Genomic DNA, 19,880 nt, shown 5'->3' with positions numbered 1-19,880 from the left:
TGCATGAAAAAGTTGCTCCTTAGATTCCTTTTACATCTGTCCTCTCTCACCCTAAACCTTCGCCCTCTCATTCTGGACTCCCCCACCACAGGGAAAAGACCTTGTCTATTTATCCTATTCATGCCCCTCATGATTTTATAAACCTCTATAAAATGTCACTCCTCAGCCTCCGGTGCTTCAGAGAAAACAGCCCCAGCCTACTCAGGCTTTCCCTATTGCTTAAAGATTCCAAACCAGGTAACATCCTTCTCTGAACCCTTCCAAGTTTCACAACATCCTTCCTATAGCAGGGAGACCAGAATTGCACACAATATTCCAAAAATTGCCGAACCAATGTCCTGAACAGCTGCAACATGACTTCGCAATTCCTATGCTCAATACTCTGACCAATAGGAAAGCATATCAAACACCCTCTTCATTATCTTATTTACCTGTGACTCCACTTTCAAAGAACTCCATACCTGCACTTCAAGGTCTCTCTGTTCACCAACACTTCTCAGGACCTTACCATTAAGTGTATAAGTCCTGCCCTGATTTGCCTTTCCAAAATGCAACCCCTCAGATTTATCTAAATTAAATTCCATCTGTCACTCCTTGGCCCATTAGCCCATCTGATCAAGATCCCAATGTACTCGGAGGTAACCACTATTGCTGTCTATTACACCTCCAATTTTGGTGTCATCTGCAAACTTACTAACTTTACCTCCTAGGTTCACATCCAATCATCTATATAAATGACGAAAAGCTGTGGACCCAGCACAGATCCTTGTGGCACACCGCTGGTCACAGGCCTCCAGTCTGAAAGACCACCCTACACCACCACCCTCTGTCTTCTAACTTCGAGCCAGTTTGAGAACTAGCGTTTTAGAATGTTATCAGAGTTCAGAGGTCAAACAACAGAATCATAGTTGGAACCATTAAAAACCATTATATTTAATGGTAGTTATTCATTAGTTAGAAGTGACAGACAAGAATTTTACTGTGCTATATAAATTTACAAAAAGTAGCCAAAATTGTGCCTCATGTTTTAGTTGTGCAGCAATATTTAAAGACATTGCTTAATAATTGCAAGACCCTACTCGGGGAAACACAGTTGCAGTATTTCAAATAAATTCTGAAAATACCCACACGATCTGGTCTCTCACGACCATTCTCTATTGATTTCATTTGCTAGTTAGCTCTATTATTCAAAGGATATGCTTTGTTCTGAATATTCTGTAATTGTTCATTACCTGCCCCTCTTCTGACTTTTGGCTAGTTTGCAGACGAAGGAATAGTGTTTTTTTTGCATTCATTCGAGGCCAGTTAATAGTAGTAAGGATTTGAACATAAACCTTGACTGTTAGCTTGCTTATAATTTTTCTCATTTTAAAAAGCTTCAAATTTATGGCTTCCTCTCATTTTTACATAAAGTCAATTCTCCAAACAACAATAAAAAGTTACATCATGACTTCTTAGTGTATCCGATTTGCTGATGAGAAACCTTATTAAAACTTATATCTATGCATTCACAATGCATTCCTTCTAAAACATGTCAAATAAAATCTTTGAAAAATTTAAACTTTAGCTAAAAAGGGCATTCATTTTTTGGATATTAAATGGCGCTGTTCTTCAACAAATTACGTCTTTCACTCACTGGAATTAGTTAGTATGGTGACCATTTTGACTTCTGCACGTTTCAAGCTGTCTATTCTGTTGCTCTGTCATAAAAGATACGTTCCTCCAAGGCAGATATTCAATCCACCATTGTCTTAATTTAATCAACCATCAATTATTTTTGTTACAAAGCAGTTCTTAACCATAGCTAATTCTTAACACTCATTTCATATGTCCCCAATATTAGTTACAAATGTCTTATTTCATTTCTTCCATTAATTTTGTCCTTTGTTTCTTCCCTTCTCTTTCAATATAGATCTAAAATTTTTCTTTTAACTTAAGGTCAACAGTACTGTATTATGGTAGCTTGTACAGCAAATAATCAAATAGCTTACTTGGTGACTGATGTATCGTAGAATCCCTAAAGGATGTAAGCAGGCCATTAACCCAGTGAGTCCACACCAACCCTCTGAACAGCATCTCACCCAGACTCACTCCCTATCCCATCCCTGTAACCCTGCATTTCCCATGGTTAATCTATCTAGCCTAAACATTCCTGGACACCATGGGCAATTTAGCATTGCTAATCCACCTAACCTGCCCATCATTGGACTGTGGGAGGAAACGAGAGCACACGAAGGAAACCCATGCAGACACTGGGAGAATGTTCAAACCCGACACAGCTAGTTGCCAGAGGGAACTGTGTACTGTGAGGCAGCAATGCTACCCATGAGCCACTGTGCTATCCATTGACCTAGCGAGCTGTCCATATAGTTTTGGTTTATTTTCTTCCAACCTCATTAAAATGTTCTACCTTTGTTCCAGTGAAGCTTAACTTACCAAATTATCATCATTTTTTTTCTTTTACAACATTTGTTCATAAAATTTTCCTTTCAATTTCAGATTTCTAGAATTGAAAGCTTTTGCCTTTTTAATATGTTATTAGCACTGATTTGATTCAAGCCAGAGTATTCTAAAAAAACATTAAAATATGCAGGAAGACAGACAATTCACGAGCCAAACATCAGGATACACTCAAATAGCAGCATCAAATTTGTTCAATGTATGTTTATTCCCAACATTCCATCTCTCTTGATGGCCATAACTCCAGATTTTCAGATTATTAACTTACTTCAGAGTAAATATTGCCATCAAGTAATACATTAGCACATAGGGTTCTTCCTGTCCATAGGAAATAGGAACACGTATCAGCAATTTGACTTCTTGAGCCCACTCCACCATGCAACTGAATCATGGCTGAATCTGACAGTCCTCGTATACATTTCCTGTATTTTCGCCACAACCCTGAATTCCTCAACTGATCAAGATTTTTTCTAAAATCTCAGCCTTAAATATACGCAAGGACTCTGTCCCACAACTCTTTGTAGCAAGGAGTTCCAAATGCTCTCAACCCTCCAAAAGAAGAAATTCCTCCTCATCTCAGTCTTATGTGAGCACCCCTTAATTCTGAGACTATACCCTCTGGTCCTAAACTTCCCCATGAGGGGAAACATTCTTGTCAAGCTTCTATATTTCAAACAGATAACCTTGCATATTCTGAACTCCAGTGAGTAGAGTCCCAATCTGGTTAGCCTTTGCTCATAAGACAACCTCTTCAATCCAGGGACTATTTTCATGAACCATCTCTGAACTATCTCCAATGAAATGATATTTTTCCTCAGGTAAGGGAACCAAAAAAATTATGCTGGGGAAGTTGTTGGAGTCAATAATCAAGGGTAAGGTAACTGATCAACTCGAAAGTTGTCAGTTATTCCAAAAGACTTAGCATGGATTCATAAAAGGTAGGTCATATCTGACAAACTTGTTTTTTTGAAGAGGTAACAAAGGTGGTGGGCAGAGTTAAGATAATGAATATTGATTTTTTGATAAGGTTCCACATGAGAGACTGTTACCTGAGGTGCAAGTCCAATGACTTTTTAAAAAAAAATTAACAGGAGGGCTAATTACTGACATGGGCAGGAAACTGGTTGGAATGATGGGTAAGTACTCAAATTGACAGGACATGACTAGTTTTCCACAGGGATCTGTGTTAGGACCTTAACTACTTATAATACTCTTTAATGATCTGGATAATGGGTTAAAAAGTCAAAATATCCAAATTTGTTGATGATACAAAATTGGACAACAACATACACACTGTTCATGACAGCATAAAATTACAACAGGAAATTGGTAACACTGATGAATTGGCAAATCCGTGACAGATGGATTTTAATACGAGCACGTGAGAAGTTATCCACTTTGGACTGAAAAATGATAGGTTCAGGGTTTTGTTTAGAAGGAACAAAATTACATTCAGTGGATTTCTAATGCGATTTGCAGTTCCAGATTCATAGCTCTTTAAAATGCCACAAACAAGCACAGAAAATAGCCAAAGTGGCTAATGGAATGTTCACATCTAAAGGGCTGGAGTATAGGGATGCAGACATTATGCTGCAGTTATACAAAACCTTAGTTTGATCCTACATAGTGAGCAGGTCTGGGCACTACACCTTTTGGTCCTGAAGGGAGTTCAATGCAACTTTACAAGGATGACAGCAGAACTTCAGGGGTTACAGAATGAGGAGAGATTCGACAAGTTAGGCCTCTATTTTCTAGAATTTAGAAGATTAAATAGTGATCTAAGAGGTCTTCGGGATATAACAGGCAAAGATGTGGCAGACAAGGATTAACTATTTCATATAGTTGAAAATTCTAGAATCAGGGTTACAGTCTTAGAATTAGGGTCAGGCCATTCAGGACAGACATTAGAAAGCACTTATAGTGTCATAGAGTCATAGAGATATACAGCATGGAAACAGACCTTTCAGTCCAATCCATTCTTCCGATCAGATATCCCAACCCAATCTATTCCCACTTGCCAGCACCCTGCCCATATCCCTCCAAACCCTTCCTATTCATATACCCATCCAAATGCCTCTTAAATGTTGCAATTGTACTGGCCTCCACCATTTCCTCTGGCAGCTCATTCCATACACATATCACCCTCTGTGTGAAAAAGTTGCCCCATAGGTCTCTTTTATATCTTTCCCCTCTCACCTTAAACCTATGCACTCTAGTTCTGGACTCCCCGACCTCAGGGTAAAGACTTTGTCTATTTATCCTATCCATGCCCCTCATAATTTTGTAAACCTCGAGAAGGTTACCCCTCAGCCTCCGACGCTCCAGGGAAAACAGCCCCAGCCTGTTCAGCCCCTCCCTATAGCTCAAATCCTCCAACCCTGGCAACATCCTCGTAAATCCTTTCTGCACCCTTTCAAGTTTCACAACCTCTTTCCGATAGGTTGTACAATGTCCTGTACAGCTGCAACATGACCTCCCAACTACTATACTCAATACTCTGACCAATAAAAGAAAGCATACCAAACGCCTTCTTCACTATCCTATCTACCTGCAACTCCACTTTCAAGGAGCTATGAACCTGCACTCCAAGATCTCTGTATTCAGCAACACTCCCTAGGACCTTGCCATTTAGTGTATAAGTCCTGCTAACATTTGCTTTCCCAAAATGCAGCACCTCACATTTATCTAATTCTACACACTAAGAATAATAGAGGCTTGGTACTCTCTTTCTCAATGCTAATTCAGTTGTTAAATTTAAATCTTAGATTGACAATTTTTTATGAAGCAAGGGGATATGGACCCAAGGCAGTCATGTGGAATTAGGCCAGTGATTAGCCATGATTTTATTGACTGGAAGAGCAGGTTTAAGGTGCTGAAAAGCCGACTCCTGCTCCTATGTCTCTAAAACTGTTCATAGTACTCTAAATGCGGTCTTAGTACAGCTGCACGACAATTTCCCTAATCTTATACTCCAACCCCTTGAAATAAGAGCCAACAGGCCATTGGCTTTCCTGATTACCACTGCACCTGTGTACTAGCTCTGTATGTTGTGTGCACAAGTATCCTTACATCCTTTTGCATTGCAGCTTTCTGTAGTTGTTTTTTCCAAGTAAGTAATATTCTATTTATATTCTTCTTCCAGAATGAACAACAGCACATTTTCCCCACATGATATTCCTCCAACTTATTGCCCACTTATTTAATCTCTCAACGCCTCTTTGTAAACTGTTTGCGTTACTCTCGTAACCTGACTTTTCAGCTATTTCCATGTCATCTGCAAATTTGGTTACAGAATATTCACTTCCTTCAAGTCATTAATGTCTACTGTAAACGCAGTAGTTCCAACAACCACAAATAAAAGATTTAAAAAAAAATCAATTCTAGAAATCTGAAAGTAAAAAAAAATTCTGTGAACAAATTTTGTTGAAGAGAAAAAGCCAATAGAGGATGATTTGCCCTTCTGGATGTATGTTTGCTTAGTGAGCTGGAAGATTCATTTTCAGACTATTCATCACCATACTAGGTAACATCATCAATGAGCCTCCGAGTGAAGCACTGGCGATGTAGCCCGCTTTCTATTTATATGTTTGAGTTTCCCATGGTTGGTGATGTCATTTCCTATATTGATGTCATTTTCTGTTCCTTTTCTCAGGGAGTGGTAAATGGGATCCAAGTCAATGTGTTTGTTGATAGAGTTCTGGTTGGAATGCCATGATTCTAGGAATTCTCATGCTTGTCTGTGTTTGGCTTGTCCTGGGATGGATATGTTGTCCCAGTTGAAGTGGTGTCCTTTCTCATCTGTATGTAAGGATAGTGAGAGTGGGTCATGTCGTTTGTGGCAAGTTGATGTTCATGTTTCTTAGTGGCTAGTTTTCTGCCTGTTTATCTAATGTAGTGTTTGTTACAGTACTTGCAAAGTATTTTGTAAATAACATTAGTTTTGTTTGTTGTCCGTATATGGTCTTTCAAGTACATTGGCTACTGTTTGACCCACTCTCACTAGTATCCTTACATACAGATGAGGAAGGACACCACTTTGACTTGGACACCACTTCAACTGGGACAACATAACTATCCTAGGACAAGCTCAACATAGAAACTCACACAAATTCCTAGAAGCATGGTATTCCAACCAGAACTCTATCAACAAACACATTGACTTGGATCCCATTTGCCACCCCTTGAGAAAAAGAACAGGAAATGACATCACCGTTGGAAATGGTGTCACCACAGGAAATGACATAATCAACCTAGAAAACTCAAACATATAAATAGAAAGCGGGCTTTACCATCAGTGTTTCATTCATAGGCTCACTGAAGATGTTACCTAATATGGTGACGAAGCGTCTAAAAATGAACCTTCCAGCTCAGTAAGCAAATCTACATCCAGAACCTCAACCTGAGCTACAAATCTTCTCAAAACTCTCTTCACTGGAACTGAAAAAAGCCATTTTCACAAATTGGCAATTTTTAAGCAATAAACTCTGACAAGCTTACTAACTTATAACTCTGTTATTAGAGGATATGCATCATATCCATTAATATAAATAATTTCTGCTCAAAAATGTTTAATCAACAGTCAGGTTAAAGCTTGATTCAGTGCTGACCTTAAAAGCTCAAGGTTTAAAGCCTCTCTCCAGATATCTGAACACATGATCTAGGGTGACACTTTAAAACACAGAGTTTGGTGATTTTATAGTTCAGACAACATTGACACTAGTCTTCATCATCCCTCTTGGTTAGAAGTAGAAGATCTATCAAAGGAGCTTTTTTTGGCTAATTAACTCACTGCTGTTTGTGGGACTGAGAGCACAACAGACTATTAATTTTATAAGCAACAAAACATCAAATGTACTTCACTAATTGTGAACCATTTCTGCGATGTCATGAAGATGTACAAGACATTCTATAATTGCTGTTCGATTTGAATTCAATAACTTTTAATTAAGGCTAGACTTACAAATCAGGGAAGACAAACTTGAAACAGATAATTTTCAATGGTTTTTATTCAAAAAAAGTAAGCTCTCCTTAGTTTGATGTAGTGAAATGAAAATTGAGACACATTTACCTTCTCAGGTGCAGAAAGGCAGTATAACATTGTTTACGGAATTCTTGGTACTGTTCACTCTGCATTCCACCCATGCCCTCTACCATTTCTTTACTCAATTTCATGGGAGGTGGCAAAGGTTTAGGATCACGACCCAAAATATATCCAAAGTCTATGTGAAATAATTTCCCTGCAACAGTACAAGTCAAGCATAGATTAATCATCTTAGCATTCCATAAGCTTTTTACTTTAAAAAGCAGCATCACTTCAAAATTGAGGTGATGATCAAATAAAGAAAATGACAAGTGCAATGGCTCATTATCAAACCTTTGGCACAGTCAACTGACAACCTAACATTAAAGATACTTATTTTACATATGTATCTTACACTACTTAAGTAGACTTTTGAATGAGTGTAGACATGTGTGACATTTTTGGACAATGTTTTTAGACCTTTATCAAAGTCTTTGTCTCCTAGAAAACGGGAATGAGGTTGGGGGGGCTAATGTGGACCCCATTTTCAGTTAGGTAGAAAATTCTTCTGAATGAAAGATGATCATGGATGCATTTTTTAAAACATTCCCTTTTCTTCTTGACTCAGATTTATTTGCGGGTTGAGATAGTCTACATTTGTAATCAATTCTATTCCTTATTCAATTCAGCAAGCCCTCCAGCAAAATGAAAAGATCTTTTCTAGATAGGATTCATCTCCCTTTTGCTTTTAACAGATCAATTTATCCTCAACACAAGAACTGCTACCATAATGCAGAAAGATTAATCTTAACCTGCAGCATGCAAAATACGGAACACTGGAATGCTGATCTATTTGTACTTTACAGATCAGGTACAGATTTGACTACCCAACTATTAATGTTTCCTTTGTACACTCAAATATGTTCTCCATTACACAGTCCCTGCTTTTGCCAATCTTGAATGATGGGCTCATTCTGAGCACTCATGCAAGAATCTTTCTAGAAATGAGTGCTGTCCAACAGTATTGCACATTTCCCTTGGGTACCAATTTAACACTAGCTACACAAAAATGGTTGCAAAAGATTCAATGTTAACTGTTTGTATTCCAGTCACCTGAGCTTCAAGTGACTGACCTTATTCAATCCATTATTTTTGCTGCTAGAACAAAAATAGAGCAAACGAGACAATACCTTTGAAGAAAGAATTTGAATGGTTTTGAAAATGTATTTTTTAAACTATTTGTAATCAATAGATTCACTCATGTCTGTTTAGCATCAGCACAAATAATGAATGCATTATTATATATTATACCAAAGAACATTGGAGAATTAATCAAAAAGCATAATATTACATGCAAAAAAAAAGACAATTGGTGCAACGCTAACCAGAGACAGTCACATATCCAACTCAGTTGTTTAAAACCTAATTGAGCTCCTTTCATTATTTCATGATTAAAGGTTTATCAAAACCTGCTTGAAGGCAGACTGAACGAAAACAAGGCTCCTTGTGTTTTCTGGTCAGAGCTGTCCATTTACTATCAGAGGGTTCTTACAAGATCTTCCTCGTGAAACGATTTACTATAAATGCTGACAAACATATCGCAGGAAGCTGATGGATTACAGTGGTTGAGATCAATCATTTAAACTCGAGAATACAGATATACATAGCATCTGGAAATTTATAATGCAGTGGAATATGTGGAAATACATTTAGAGATATTCACTATTTTCGAGCAATAAGCCTTTCTGAAAATGGGAAAACAAGAAATTAGAGGTTACCTATTAAAAGAATAGCCTTGAAAGGGCTATTGGATTATTGAAATGCTCCACTTCAAAAACAATTTGTCCAAATAGTTAAGTTTTTCATTGAAGTAAGGAAACTTAAGTGACATAGTTAGGTAATTTGAGTTAACATGATACCATGGAAATGGAGAAAAAAGCCCTGAAAATTCCTTACATAGTCAGTTCTTCTATGACGTGATGGTTGCATTCTTGTACAACCCCATGTTATAGAAAAATTGTGCTTTAGAAACAGTGCTTAAAATGTTGATGCTATAATCACATTACAGCCAACACATGCTAAAAGTTCACCCTGTAGAAACAGCGTCCCCAATTGGTCAATTGTGTTATAGTGAATTCGCGACGACAAAACACGTGTTATAACAGAATGACCTATATTGGTATTCATCGAAGAAAGGGAATATGAGTAATGTTGAAGTTAAGGAAAGGTCAACATAATGAACGAGGAAGTGTTGCATATCTTGAGATATATTAAGATAGACATTCCTCGGGGCCAGATGTGATCTATCCCAGGGTACTATTAGAGGCAAGGGAGTGAAATAGCTAGGGCCTTAATAGACATCTTTGTGTCCGCTTTGGCCTCAGGCTAGGTTCCAGAGGACTGGAAAATGGCTATGTTGTTTGTGTGCTTACAAAGGGAAACAGGGAATAATCCAGACATTTACAGGCTGATGAGCCTGACGTCAATGGTGAGAAAACTATTGGAAAAGATACTAAGAGATTGGATTTATTCACATTTGGAAGCAAATGGACTTGTTAAAGATAGGCAGCATGGGTTTGTGTGGGGAAGGTCATGTCTAACCAACTTGATTGAGTTTTTTTTTGAAGAGGTGACAAGAATGATTGATGAGGGAAGGGCAGTGAATGTTATCTACATCGACTTTATTGAGGCATTTGATAAGATACCTTATGGCAATAGAAGGTAGAGTCTCATTGGATCTGGGGTGAGCTTGCTCGATGGATACAAAACTGGCTTGGTCACAGAAGACAGAGAGTAGCAGACAAAGGGTGCTTTTCTAAACAGAGCTCAGTAACTAGCGGTATTCCACAGAGATCAGTACTGGGGTCTTTGTTGAATATGATCTGGAGGAAAACATAGGTAGCTTGATTACTAAGTTTGCGGGTGACACCAAAATTGGCAGATTTGCAGATAGTAAGGAGGATTGTCGCTGGATACACATCAAGTGTAGATTTGGGCACAGAAAAGGCAGATGGAATTATATCCAGACAAATGTGAGGTGATGCATTCTGGAATATTAGATTCAGCAGTGAATGATACAATAAATGGCAGAACCTTAAGAAGCATGGACATATAGAGGGATCTGGGCATCGTGGTACACAGGTGACTGAAAATGGCAACGTAGGTGGATATGGTGGTCAAGAAGGAATACAGCACACTTGCCTTCATTGGCCAGGGTACAAATATAAAAGTTGGCAAGATATGTTACAGCAGTCCAAAACTTTTGTTAGGCCTCATTTGGAATACTGCACGCAATTCTGGTTGCCACACTGGATGTGGATGTTTTGGAGAGGGTGCAGAGAAGGTTTACCAGGACATTGCCTGGTCTGCAGGGTTTAGTAGGAAGGGTGGATAAACTAAGATTGGTTTCACTGGAAATATGTAGGCGGAGGGGCAACCTGATAAAGATGTACAAAATTCAAAGAGGCCTAGAGAGGCTGGATAGTCAGAGGTTTTCTCCTAGGGTGGAAAGGTCAACTACAAGAGGGCATAGGTTCAAGAAGAAAGGGGAAAAGTTTATGGGAGAAGTGCAGGGAAATATGTTTCACACAGAGGATAATGGATGCCTAGAACGCACCGTCAGAGGAAGTGGTGGAAGCAGACATGTTAGCAATGTTTAAGGTGTATCTTGATCGACCCATGAACGCGAGGAGAACAGAGAGATAGATACCATGCACGAGAAGTAAGTAGTGGGTTTAAATAAGGACAAGGAATTGGCACAGGCTTGGTGGGCTGAAGGGCCTGTTCCTGTGCTGTATTGAATTGTATTGTATATATACATTGTACATTAAACAAGAAGGCTACCAAAGCAATGTACCGTCTGTACATCCATAAACAAGAAAAACGACACAATATTGACTATTATTCTGCAAACTTTTTAAAAATTATAATAATTCACTCAAAGACTGGCAGAACAAAAATGTAAAGATTTTAGAATTATTTTAAAGTCTGCATAAACATGGAATTCAGAGCCATATAAAGGTAGCATGCAGCAAAATGCTGGAATCTATCTTTGTTGGCCTAAAGCAGCAATACAAAACAGATCTGCAGTGACACCTGCTGAATTTTTATTCAAACTGAATCTATTTATACGATCAACAAATCTTCCACTAATATTACCTTTTATATACCTGAATGCGAGTTTGAGGAATAAGAAGAAAGAAGTGGATTGTAAAGCAACTTCAAAACATTTTAAAGGCTCTGGATCACAATAACAAAGGCGCTATGTTATTGGAAACTTACCAGTCTTTGTCAGCAGGAGGTTGTCCAAATGTCTGTCCCCAACTCCAAGGATGTATGTAATCACACAATATCCAGCTACAACAAAATTAGATAGTTTAAATATTAAAAAGCTGAAATCCATGGAATTGCCCATTTTAAATTTATATTCATTATTAATGCTAATAATATTTTAATGCTATTACATATGCTAATTCCAATTCACAATCCAGTAACAAAATTCACTCAGATTAGTTGTTACAGCTGAAATGCTAATCTTAATCTAAGACAAATTTGAGGCTATAAAACATCAAGTACTTGTGCTGATCTGCTTCAAGTCCCTTTTGCATGACTGATTCTAATTGTTTCACTGTTTCTTAAGTGGCCTAGATCCTGGACTCTCAAAGTGCTGGAGCTGGAGCTGACAGTTTGCTGATCATAATGGACTTCATGCTAGGTTCTTGGACATCATCCCAGAGTCTTAAAAGAAATGGCGAGTGATACAGCTGAATGAGTGCTTTGAATTTTCCAAATTCTATTCTAAGATGGTGAATGTAATTTCTTTATTCAAAAAAGCGAGGTAGATAGAAGGCAGGAAACTACAGGCCTGGTACCTTAAGCAGTCATAAAAAAACCTGCTAGAGTCAGTGTCCATGGACCACATGACCTCCTTCCACACTTTAGGGATTCTATCCTATGATTCATTAAAGCAGATTACTTAGGTTAAGATAAATCAGGCCAAGTCAGTATTGTTATGGAGAGAGAGCGCGAGAGAGCGAGAGCGCGAGAGAGCGAGAGAGCGAGAGAGAGCGAGAGAGCGAGAGCGCGAGAGAGCGAGAGAGCGAGAGAGCGAGAGAGCGAGAGAGCGAGAGAGCGAGACAGCGAGAGAGCGAGAGAGCGAGAGAGCGAGAGAGCGAATGCTGTTCTGAACTGAGAGATTACAAGCACCTGTGTATATGACTAGATGGCAATCTCAGAGTGTACTGGAAAATTGAAAATATGTAATATTTGGCTGTGAAATGGATACCCGAGTTTTGGTTGCTCTTTTGACAATACGGTGGCACCATGGTTAGCATTGCTGCCTCACAGCGCCAGAGACCCGGGTTCAATTCCTGACTCAGGTGAATGTGTGGAGTTTGCACATTCTCCCAGTATCTGCGTGGGTTTTCTCCGGGTCCTCTGGTTTTCTCCCACTGTCCAAAGATGTGCAGGTCAGGTGAATTGGCCATGCTAAATTGCCCATAGTGTTAGGTGAAGGGGTAAATATAGGGGTATGGGTGGGTTGCGCTTCAGTGGGTTGGTGTGGACTTGTTGGGCCGAAGGGCCTGTTTCCACACTAAGTAATCTAGGTTAAATCTAGGTAAATTCAAATTTAACCAATCGCTTAAATGATCCCCCAGGATACTAAAACCCAATAATGTTTGAATTTACTGTTTTGCCAACATTGAACCTATGAAACAATCCGATATTGGGAGTACAAAACATGCAGACTTTTTGACGATTGCGAGAGAGTAACTGCCACTGACAAAGAGATACAAGAAATTAAGAGAAACTCTATCAAAGGTACCTTTTCATATGAAGCAAATTCACAGTAAAAAGAAAGAAAACAACCTAGGGAGAAGCCGGAAGACGACAGACACTGAAGATGACAGCAGCTGTATGGTTTTGAAATTACGTTGACGTAATTTTAATAAATGTCTTATTGGAACAGCATATTGTTAGAGTTCGAGGCAGGTAATAAGCAGTTAAGAGAAAGGGGGAGCTTGGAGTTGTGAATAATTGTTGATTAATGTTCACCTTTAGAATTAAAATAACAAATTAATATTATTTTCTTTAAATGGTGGAATTTAGGAATTCTCTGTCACTCATTTGAACCGATTACAAGACGAGGTGAGCTTTTCTGGGTGTTTGGGTTAATTAATAGAAGGATCCACTGCCGTGTCGTAACAATATGTTTTGTGAAAGGAAAATCATGTTTGATCAATTTTATGGGGATGTTTTGATTGAGTAACCTATGCTGTGGATAAGATGAACATATTCAGCTTGTATCTACTGATGTTTAAAAGTGCAAGAGGCAACATAATTGAAACATGTAAGAATGTACATGCTGATCTTCTAGTATAAAAACATTAATTAGCTATTATTGCTTTCTCATTTTTAACCAACTTCCTAGCCATGGTGGCACATTCTCTTTACATGTTGTGATGTCACCTTGTTCATGTTTCGGGTGTAATCCTTCTTCAGAACTGAGGATAGGTGGAAAGGGAGCTGAAGATAAAGGGGGTGGTAAACTGGCCTCTGCTTCCAGCTAAAGCAAGGTAGTAAAAGAAAAATATTCTGCCTGGAAGTCAGTGATGAGTGGTGTTCCACAGGGCTCTGTTCTTGGGCCTCTACTGTTTGTAATTTTTATTAATGACTTGGATGAGGGGATTGAAGGATGGGTCAGCAAGTTTGCAGACAACACAAAGGTTGGAGGTGTCGTTGGCAGTACAGAGGGCTGTTGTAGGCTGCAGTGGGACATTGACAGGATGCAGAGATGGGCTGAGAGGTCGCAGATGGAGTTCAACCTGGATAAATGCGAGATGATGCATTTTGGAAGGTCGAATTTGAAAGCTGAGTACAGGATTAGGGATAGGATTCTTGGCAGTGTGGAGGAACAGAGGGATCTTGGTGTGCAGGTACATAGATCCCTTAAAATGGCCACCCAAGTGGACAGGGTTGTTATGAAAGCATACGTTGTTTTGGCTTTCATTAACAGGGGTATTGAGTTTAAGAGTCATGAGATCTTGTTGCAGCTGTATAAAACTTTGGTTAGACCGCACTTGGAATACTGCATCCAGTTCTGGTCGCCCTATTATAGCAAAGATGTGGATGCTTTGGAGAGGGTTCAGAGGAGGTTTACCAGGAAGCTGCCTGGACTGGAGGGCTTATCTTATGAAGAGAGGTAGACTGAGCTTGGACTTTTTTCATTGGAGAAAAGGAGGAGGAGAGGGGACCTAATTGAGGTAAACAAGATAATGAGACACATAGATAGAGTCGATAACCAGAGACTATTTCCCAGGGCTGAAATGACTAACACGAGGGGTCATAGTTTTAAGTTGGTTAGAGGAAAGTATAGAGGAGATGTCAGAGGCAGGTTCTTTACACAGAGTTATGAGAGCATGGAATGCATTGCCAGCAGCAGTTGTGGAAGCAAGGTCATTGGGGACATTTCAGAGACTACTGGACATTCATATGGTCACAGATATTTGAGGGTGCATACATGAGGACCAGTGGTCAGCACAACATCATGGGCTGAAGTGTCTGTTCTGTGCTGTACTGTTCTATGTTCTAAGGTCGAGGCCAGTCCGAGTGTTTTTGTCATCAAAATCCTCACTTCACCACCCTGTCCCCGTCACCTCCTTTATCTGCAGTTCCCCTTACACCCACCCCACCTCCCAGTACTGAAGGAGCGTTACATCCAAATCATTGACTTCTCCACCTCGTGATGCTGCCTGGCTTGCTGTGTTCTTCCAGCCTCCTGCCTGTCTACCTCAGATTCCAGCATCTGTGTTTTTTTTTTGTCTCTAACTTTGTTCATGTGGCATGTTATCAAAAGCCCATTGATAAGTCCAAGGACTCCATTCAATAGAATATCGAATGGGTCATATTGCTTAGGTATGAGCTTTGGACCAAGTCCATAACACAAAATGAGATTATACCTTTACTACAAATCATATTTGAGATTATTGCCTGTTAGAAAATTTTTGTTTCCTGTTGATATTTATTACTTACCACAGCTTTTAACATAGGTGTCCATAACCTCAGCACTGATACCAGAGGGCCCTTTTTCACTGGGTGCATGTTTTCTGAAAAAGTTCTAGAAAATTGAAGGCATTAGATTACCAAGGAATCTGGAGTTCAATTTTTTTTGGATCAAGAGTTCATGTTATTTCTCTCAAAATTCAAAATATTTGGGATTGTTTTCTCAAACAAAAATGCACTTAAGTATTTGGAATCATTAGTGAAAAATTACCAATGTCAGTTAATATTTCAAAGTTAAGTGAAAAATTAACTAAAGCCTAATCAACTACTTTAACCTGACCCACACTGCTCATCAGCAGGTATGAAACCTGAGCTCACTCCTCTCTTAAAAATGCCTGTGAGGAAAATGCAAATAGTTCATAATGATGCATATAAAATTTAAGTTAATAAAACAAAATTGTACTTCAAAAAATTAAAATGTGATTGGAAGTAGTAGGCAGAAATCGATCAGCCAATATTTGTAAAATGCAGATTTGTTAATCCTAATGTTTCATGCTAATTTGCACTGTATTCAGATTTATAAATTATTTATAAAATACAAACAATTTGATAAATGAACTTCTTAAAATGGAAAAAGAAATCTTACAATAGGTCCAGATATTCCAAACAAAATCAAAAAAGATAAAACAAACACAGAAAATACTGAAGAAACTCAGGTCTGAATCTCAAATCCCTACAGTATGGAAACAGGTCCTTTGGCCCAACAAGTCACACCGATCCTTCAAAGAGTATCCCACCCAAATCCCTTCCCCATTACTGCACATTTACTCCTGCAGACCTTACCTACACTATGGGCAATTTACCATGGCCAATTCACCTAATTTGCACATTTGGATTGTGGGAGTAAATCGGAGTACCCAAAGGTAACCCACGCAGACATGGGGAGAATGTGCAAATTCCACACAGTCACCTGGGTACCTGGTGCTGTGAGGCAGCAGTGCTAACCACAGTCACTGTGTCGCCCAGTATGTGTGGAGACAGGAACAGAGTTAACATGGAGTCCAGTATGATTCTTCTTCAAACCCTATTTCTGATCACAGTGTCTTGATTTTTCAGAGGGATCTTCCAATTTGAAATCTAACCTTTGTATTCTAGACGGTGAAGCTTCTTTGTAGAGCTATAGAGAGAAGGAAAGTGAATTAGAGTGTAGGACAGAGCCGGTAACATGGTTGATTGAGGTGGGGATTTGAGCAGTAGGCTCACTTGAGGGGCAGTTCAGGGATTTTAACATGAGTGCTTGGAGAATTTTATAGTTATCCAGAATTTTATATTATTGTCTAGCATTTCATGGATATCTCAGTCAGATTTGGAAACCTTTTCATTGGGTCATGAGGAGAAGGGCAATTGCCAATTGGATGTTTAAATTTTAAGAAAGGATGCATTGGAAAGAAACTCCACAATGCATTCAGAAGTCTATTACGGACCAGACCAGACCCCCTCAAAATGTTTTAAGAACGTAGCTCAGATTCTAACTTTTATTTTTTTAGGCAGATGTAAAGTGAATATTCCAGGAGTGATGTAATTGGTCAAACCATTCACCTTTAAACAAAACAGAATTTATTTAAACATACGGATGAAACACAAACAAAAGAAACCAGAATTTAGAATAAATTATTTGATAATCCACAACTTGTTCACAACTTAATGAAAGAACTGTTCCAATCCCTGCAGCCCCATAAGCACACCCGTTGGTCAAAGGTGAATTCAAATACCGGTTCTTACAGGCAGAAGAGATTTTAGAAAGAAAGTCCAGGTAAGACCTGTGTTGAAGCATGAAACTTATTTTCATTGTAGCTCCTTCCCTAGGTCCCCAGTAGTTTTTGACTCCTTGCTTAAACAAACCAAACTAGAAAAAAGATCTGAATTGGGAGAACTGGCCATTCCCCTGTCATTGTTAAAAGTAACCATTCCCAGACAAATTGGCACCTCTGCCTTTCCAATCCCCCTTGAAACAAAACCAAGGACAACATAACCTTGCTAAAGGGGCAGCATTGCCACAGGTCCTGTAGCACATCACCTGGTGTACCTCTGACAATCCAAAGAATTGGGCCCAGGAATTTTTTTTATCTTGTTACATACTGGTCTTACATTAGACTTACAGTGTGGAAACAGGCCCTTCGGCCCAACAAGTCCACACCGACCCGCCGAAGCGCAACCCACCCATACCCCTACATTTACCCCTTACCTAACACTACGGGCAATTTAGCTTGGCCAATTCACCTGACCCGCACATCTTTGGACTGTGGGAGGAAACCGGAGCACCCGGAGGAAACCCACGCAGACACGGGGAGAACGTGCAAACTCCACACAGTCAGTCGCCTGAGTCGGGAATTGAACCCGGGTCTACAGGCGCTGTGAGGCAGCAGTGCTAACCACTGTGCCACGGTGCCGCCCATGGTATTACTAGCATACTAGGAATACAGTTCCTACAATGGACATTGCTGATGAAATGGCATTGGAATAGCAATGATGCACTGAGAATTTGAAATTTACCTCCGAAATCTAGAGACAAACAACTTGGAGAGATATGGAGATAGTTCCATTTCCCTGTGCTGAGGAGATGATCAGCCATGATGTGGAATGGCCAGCAAACTTGATAGGCTGAACGGCCTACTCCTGTTCTAACATTTTTTTCTCACTTCCTTGACTTTTGAAAGCTACCACAGAAACAGCATTTCTTGATACTTTAGTGATTAGCTTTTCTTCTTTGAAAGTAATTCCTAAGGCACTGCTTTGTACGAAGCAAACAGTCAGCTTTTGCCATATTTTGATGGTGGGTGTGGAAGAAAAGATCAGAACTGTTCCCTTCCCCTGCTGGGTGTCTTCTTTACAAACTATACTCCTCTAAAACTAGTAGGAAACATCAATATATTGATGTTTCCTACATCTGTGGATTTTTCTGGCTCAGAAAGCAACACTAAACTAACCAAGATTGAGTTAAACAGATTTTTGATATATAAATGAATTAAGGTTTATGGCTAACAGATAGAAAAGAGCAGCTGAGACACATGTCAGGGAAGGGTTGAAGGGCCACATAGCTTCCTTCTGCTCCCAAGTTTTATGTATCTATCAGAAAGGCCAACGGACTAAGGGGCAGATGGAGTTTAATTTAAATAGATGTGAGGTGTTGCATTTTCGAAAGGCAAATCAGGGCAGGTCTTATACACTTAATGGTAAGGTCATGGAGAGTGTTGCTGAACAAATAGACCTTGGAGTGCAGGTTCATAACTCCTTGAAAGTGGAGGCGCAGGTAGATAGAATAGTGAAGGCAGCGTTTGGTATGCTTTCCTTTATTGATCAGAGTATTGAGTACAGGAATTGGGAGGTCATGTTGCAGCTGTACAGGAAATTCATTAGGCCACTTTTGGAATATTGTACACAATTCTGGTCTCTCTCCTATCAGAAGGATGTTGTGAAACTTGAAAGGGTTCAGAAAAGATTTACAAGGATGGTGCCAGGATTGGAGGGTTTGAGCTATTGGGAGAGGCAGAATAGGCTGGGGCTGTTTTCTATCGAGTGTCAGAGGCTGAGGAATGACTTTACAGAAGTTTGTTAAATCATGAGGGGCATGGATACGATAAACAGACAAGATTCCTGGAATGGGATAATACAGAACTAGAGGGCATAGGCTTATGGTGAGGGGGCAAAATTTATAAGGGACCTAAAGGGCAACCTTTTCACACAAAGGGTGGTGTGTGTACGGAATGAGCTGCCAGAGGAAGTGGTGGGAGGCTGGTACAATTACAACATTTAAATGGAATTTGGATGGGTATATGAATAGGAAGGGTTCAGAGGGGCAAATAGGATGAGATTAATTTAGGATATCTGGTTGGCATGGATGAGTTGTTGGACCTAAGGATCTATTTCTGTGCTGCATAACTCAATGACTCTGTCATAATCTGTGACAGAGTAGTTTCATTATGAATAAACAGTTGAGAGAAGTCAGTCATTAGTTATCTGTCAGCTTCTTTTCCTGATTTCAGCAATACAACAGATTTAAGTGGCATCAAATTTCTGTAATTTTCTAAAATGTAAAGCTTCCATAAACAAATCTGAATATTGAATGTATTTAGACATTTTTCACTTTATCACATGCCATATTCTATGAAAATGAACCCCGTTCTGAGGAAGGATCACTGGACTCTGATTCCTTTCCACGAATGCTGTCCGATCTTCTGAGCTTTTTCCAGGAATTTGTTTTCATTCGGATTTCCAGCATCTGCAGTTTTGTCAGTTTTAGTTTAGAATGGCCTCATAGTCAGCACAGACATTTTGGGCCAAAGAATCTGTTCCTGTCTTGTACTGGTCTTTGTTCTACATGAATAGATTTTTAGGTGAA

The 19,880-nt window shown here is 39.3% G+C and overlaps 1 protein-coding gene across 1 annotated transcript in view; it reads right to left on the bottom strand.

Moving 5' to 3' along the window:
- The window catches only part of pik3c3 (phosphatidylinositol 3-kinase, catalytic subunit type 3), a 131,611-nt gene that overhangs the window by 9,623 nt on the left and 102,108 nt on the right, over positions 1-19,880 (bottom strand). The window contains exons 20-22 of the mRNA XM_060829750.1: positions 15,512-15,596; positions 11,762-11,836; positions 7,529-7,697 (exon numbers count right to left, since the gene is read on the bottom strand). Of these exons, the coding sequence (XP_060685733.1) occupies positions 7,529-7,697; positions 11,762-11,836; positions 15,512-15,596 (329 nt within the window). The remainder of the gene's footprint in view (positions 1-7,528; positions 7,698-11,761; positions 11,837-15,511; positions 15,597-19,880) is intronic.

The sequence above is a fragment of the Hemiscyllium ocellatum genome, chromosome 1, assembly GCF_020745735.1.
Source record: "Hemiscyllium ocellatum isolate sHemOce1 chromosome 1, sHemOce1.pat.X.cur, whole genome shotgun sequence".
NCBI classification, from domain to species: domain Eukaryota; kingdom Metazoa; phylum Chordata; class Chondrichthyes; order Orectolobiformes; family Hemiscylliidae; genus Hemiscyllium; species Hemiscyllium ocellatum.
Note: the sequence above shows the minus strand (reverse complement) of the source record. Positions and strands in the feature narration are given on the sequence as shown.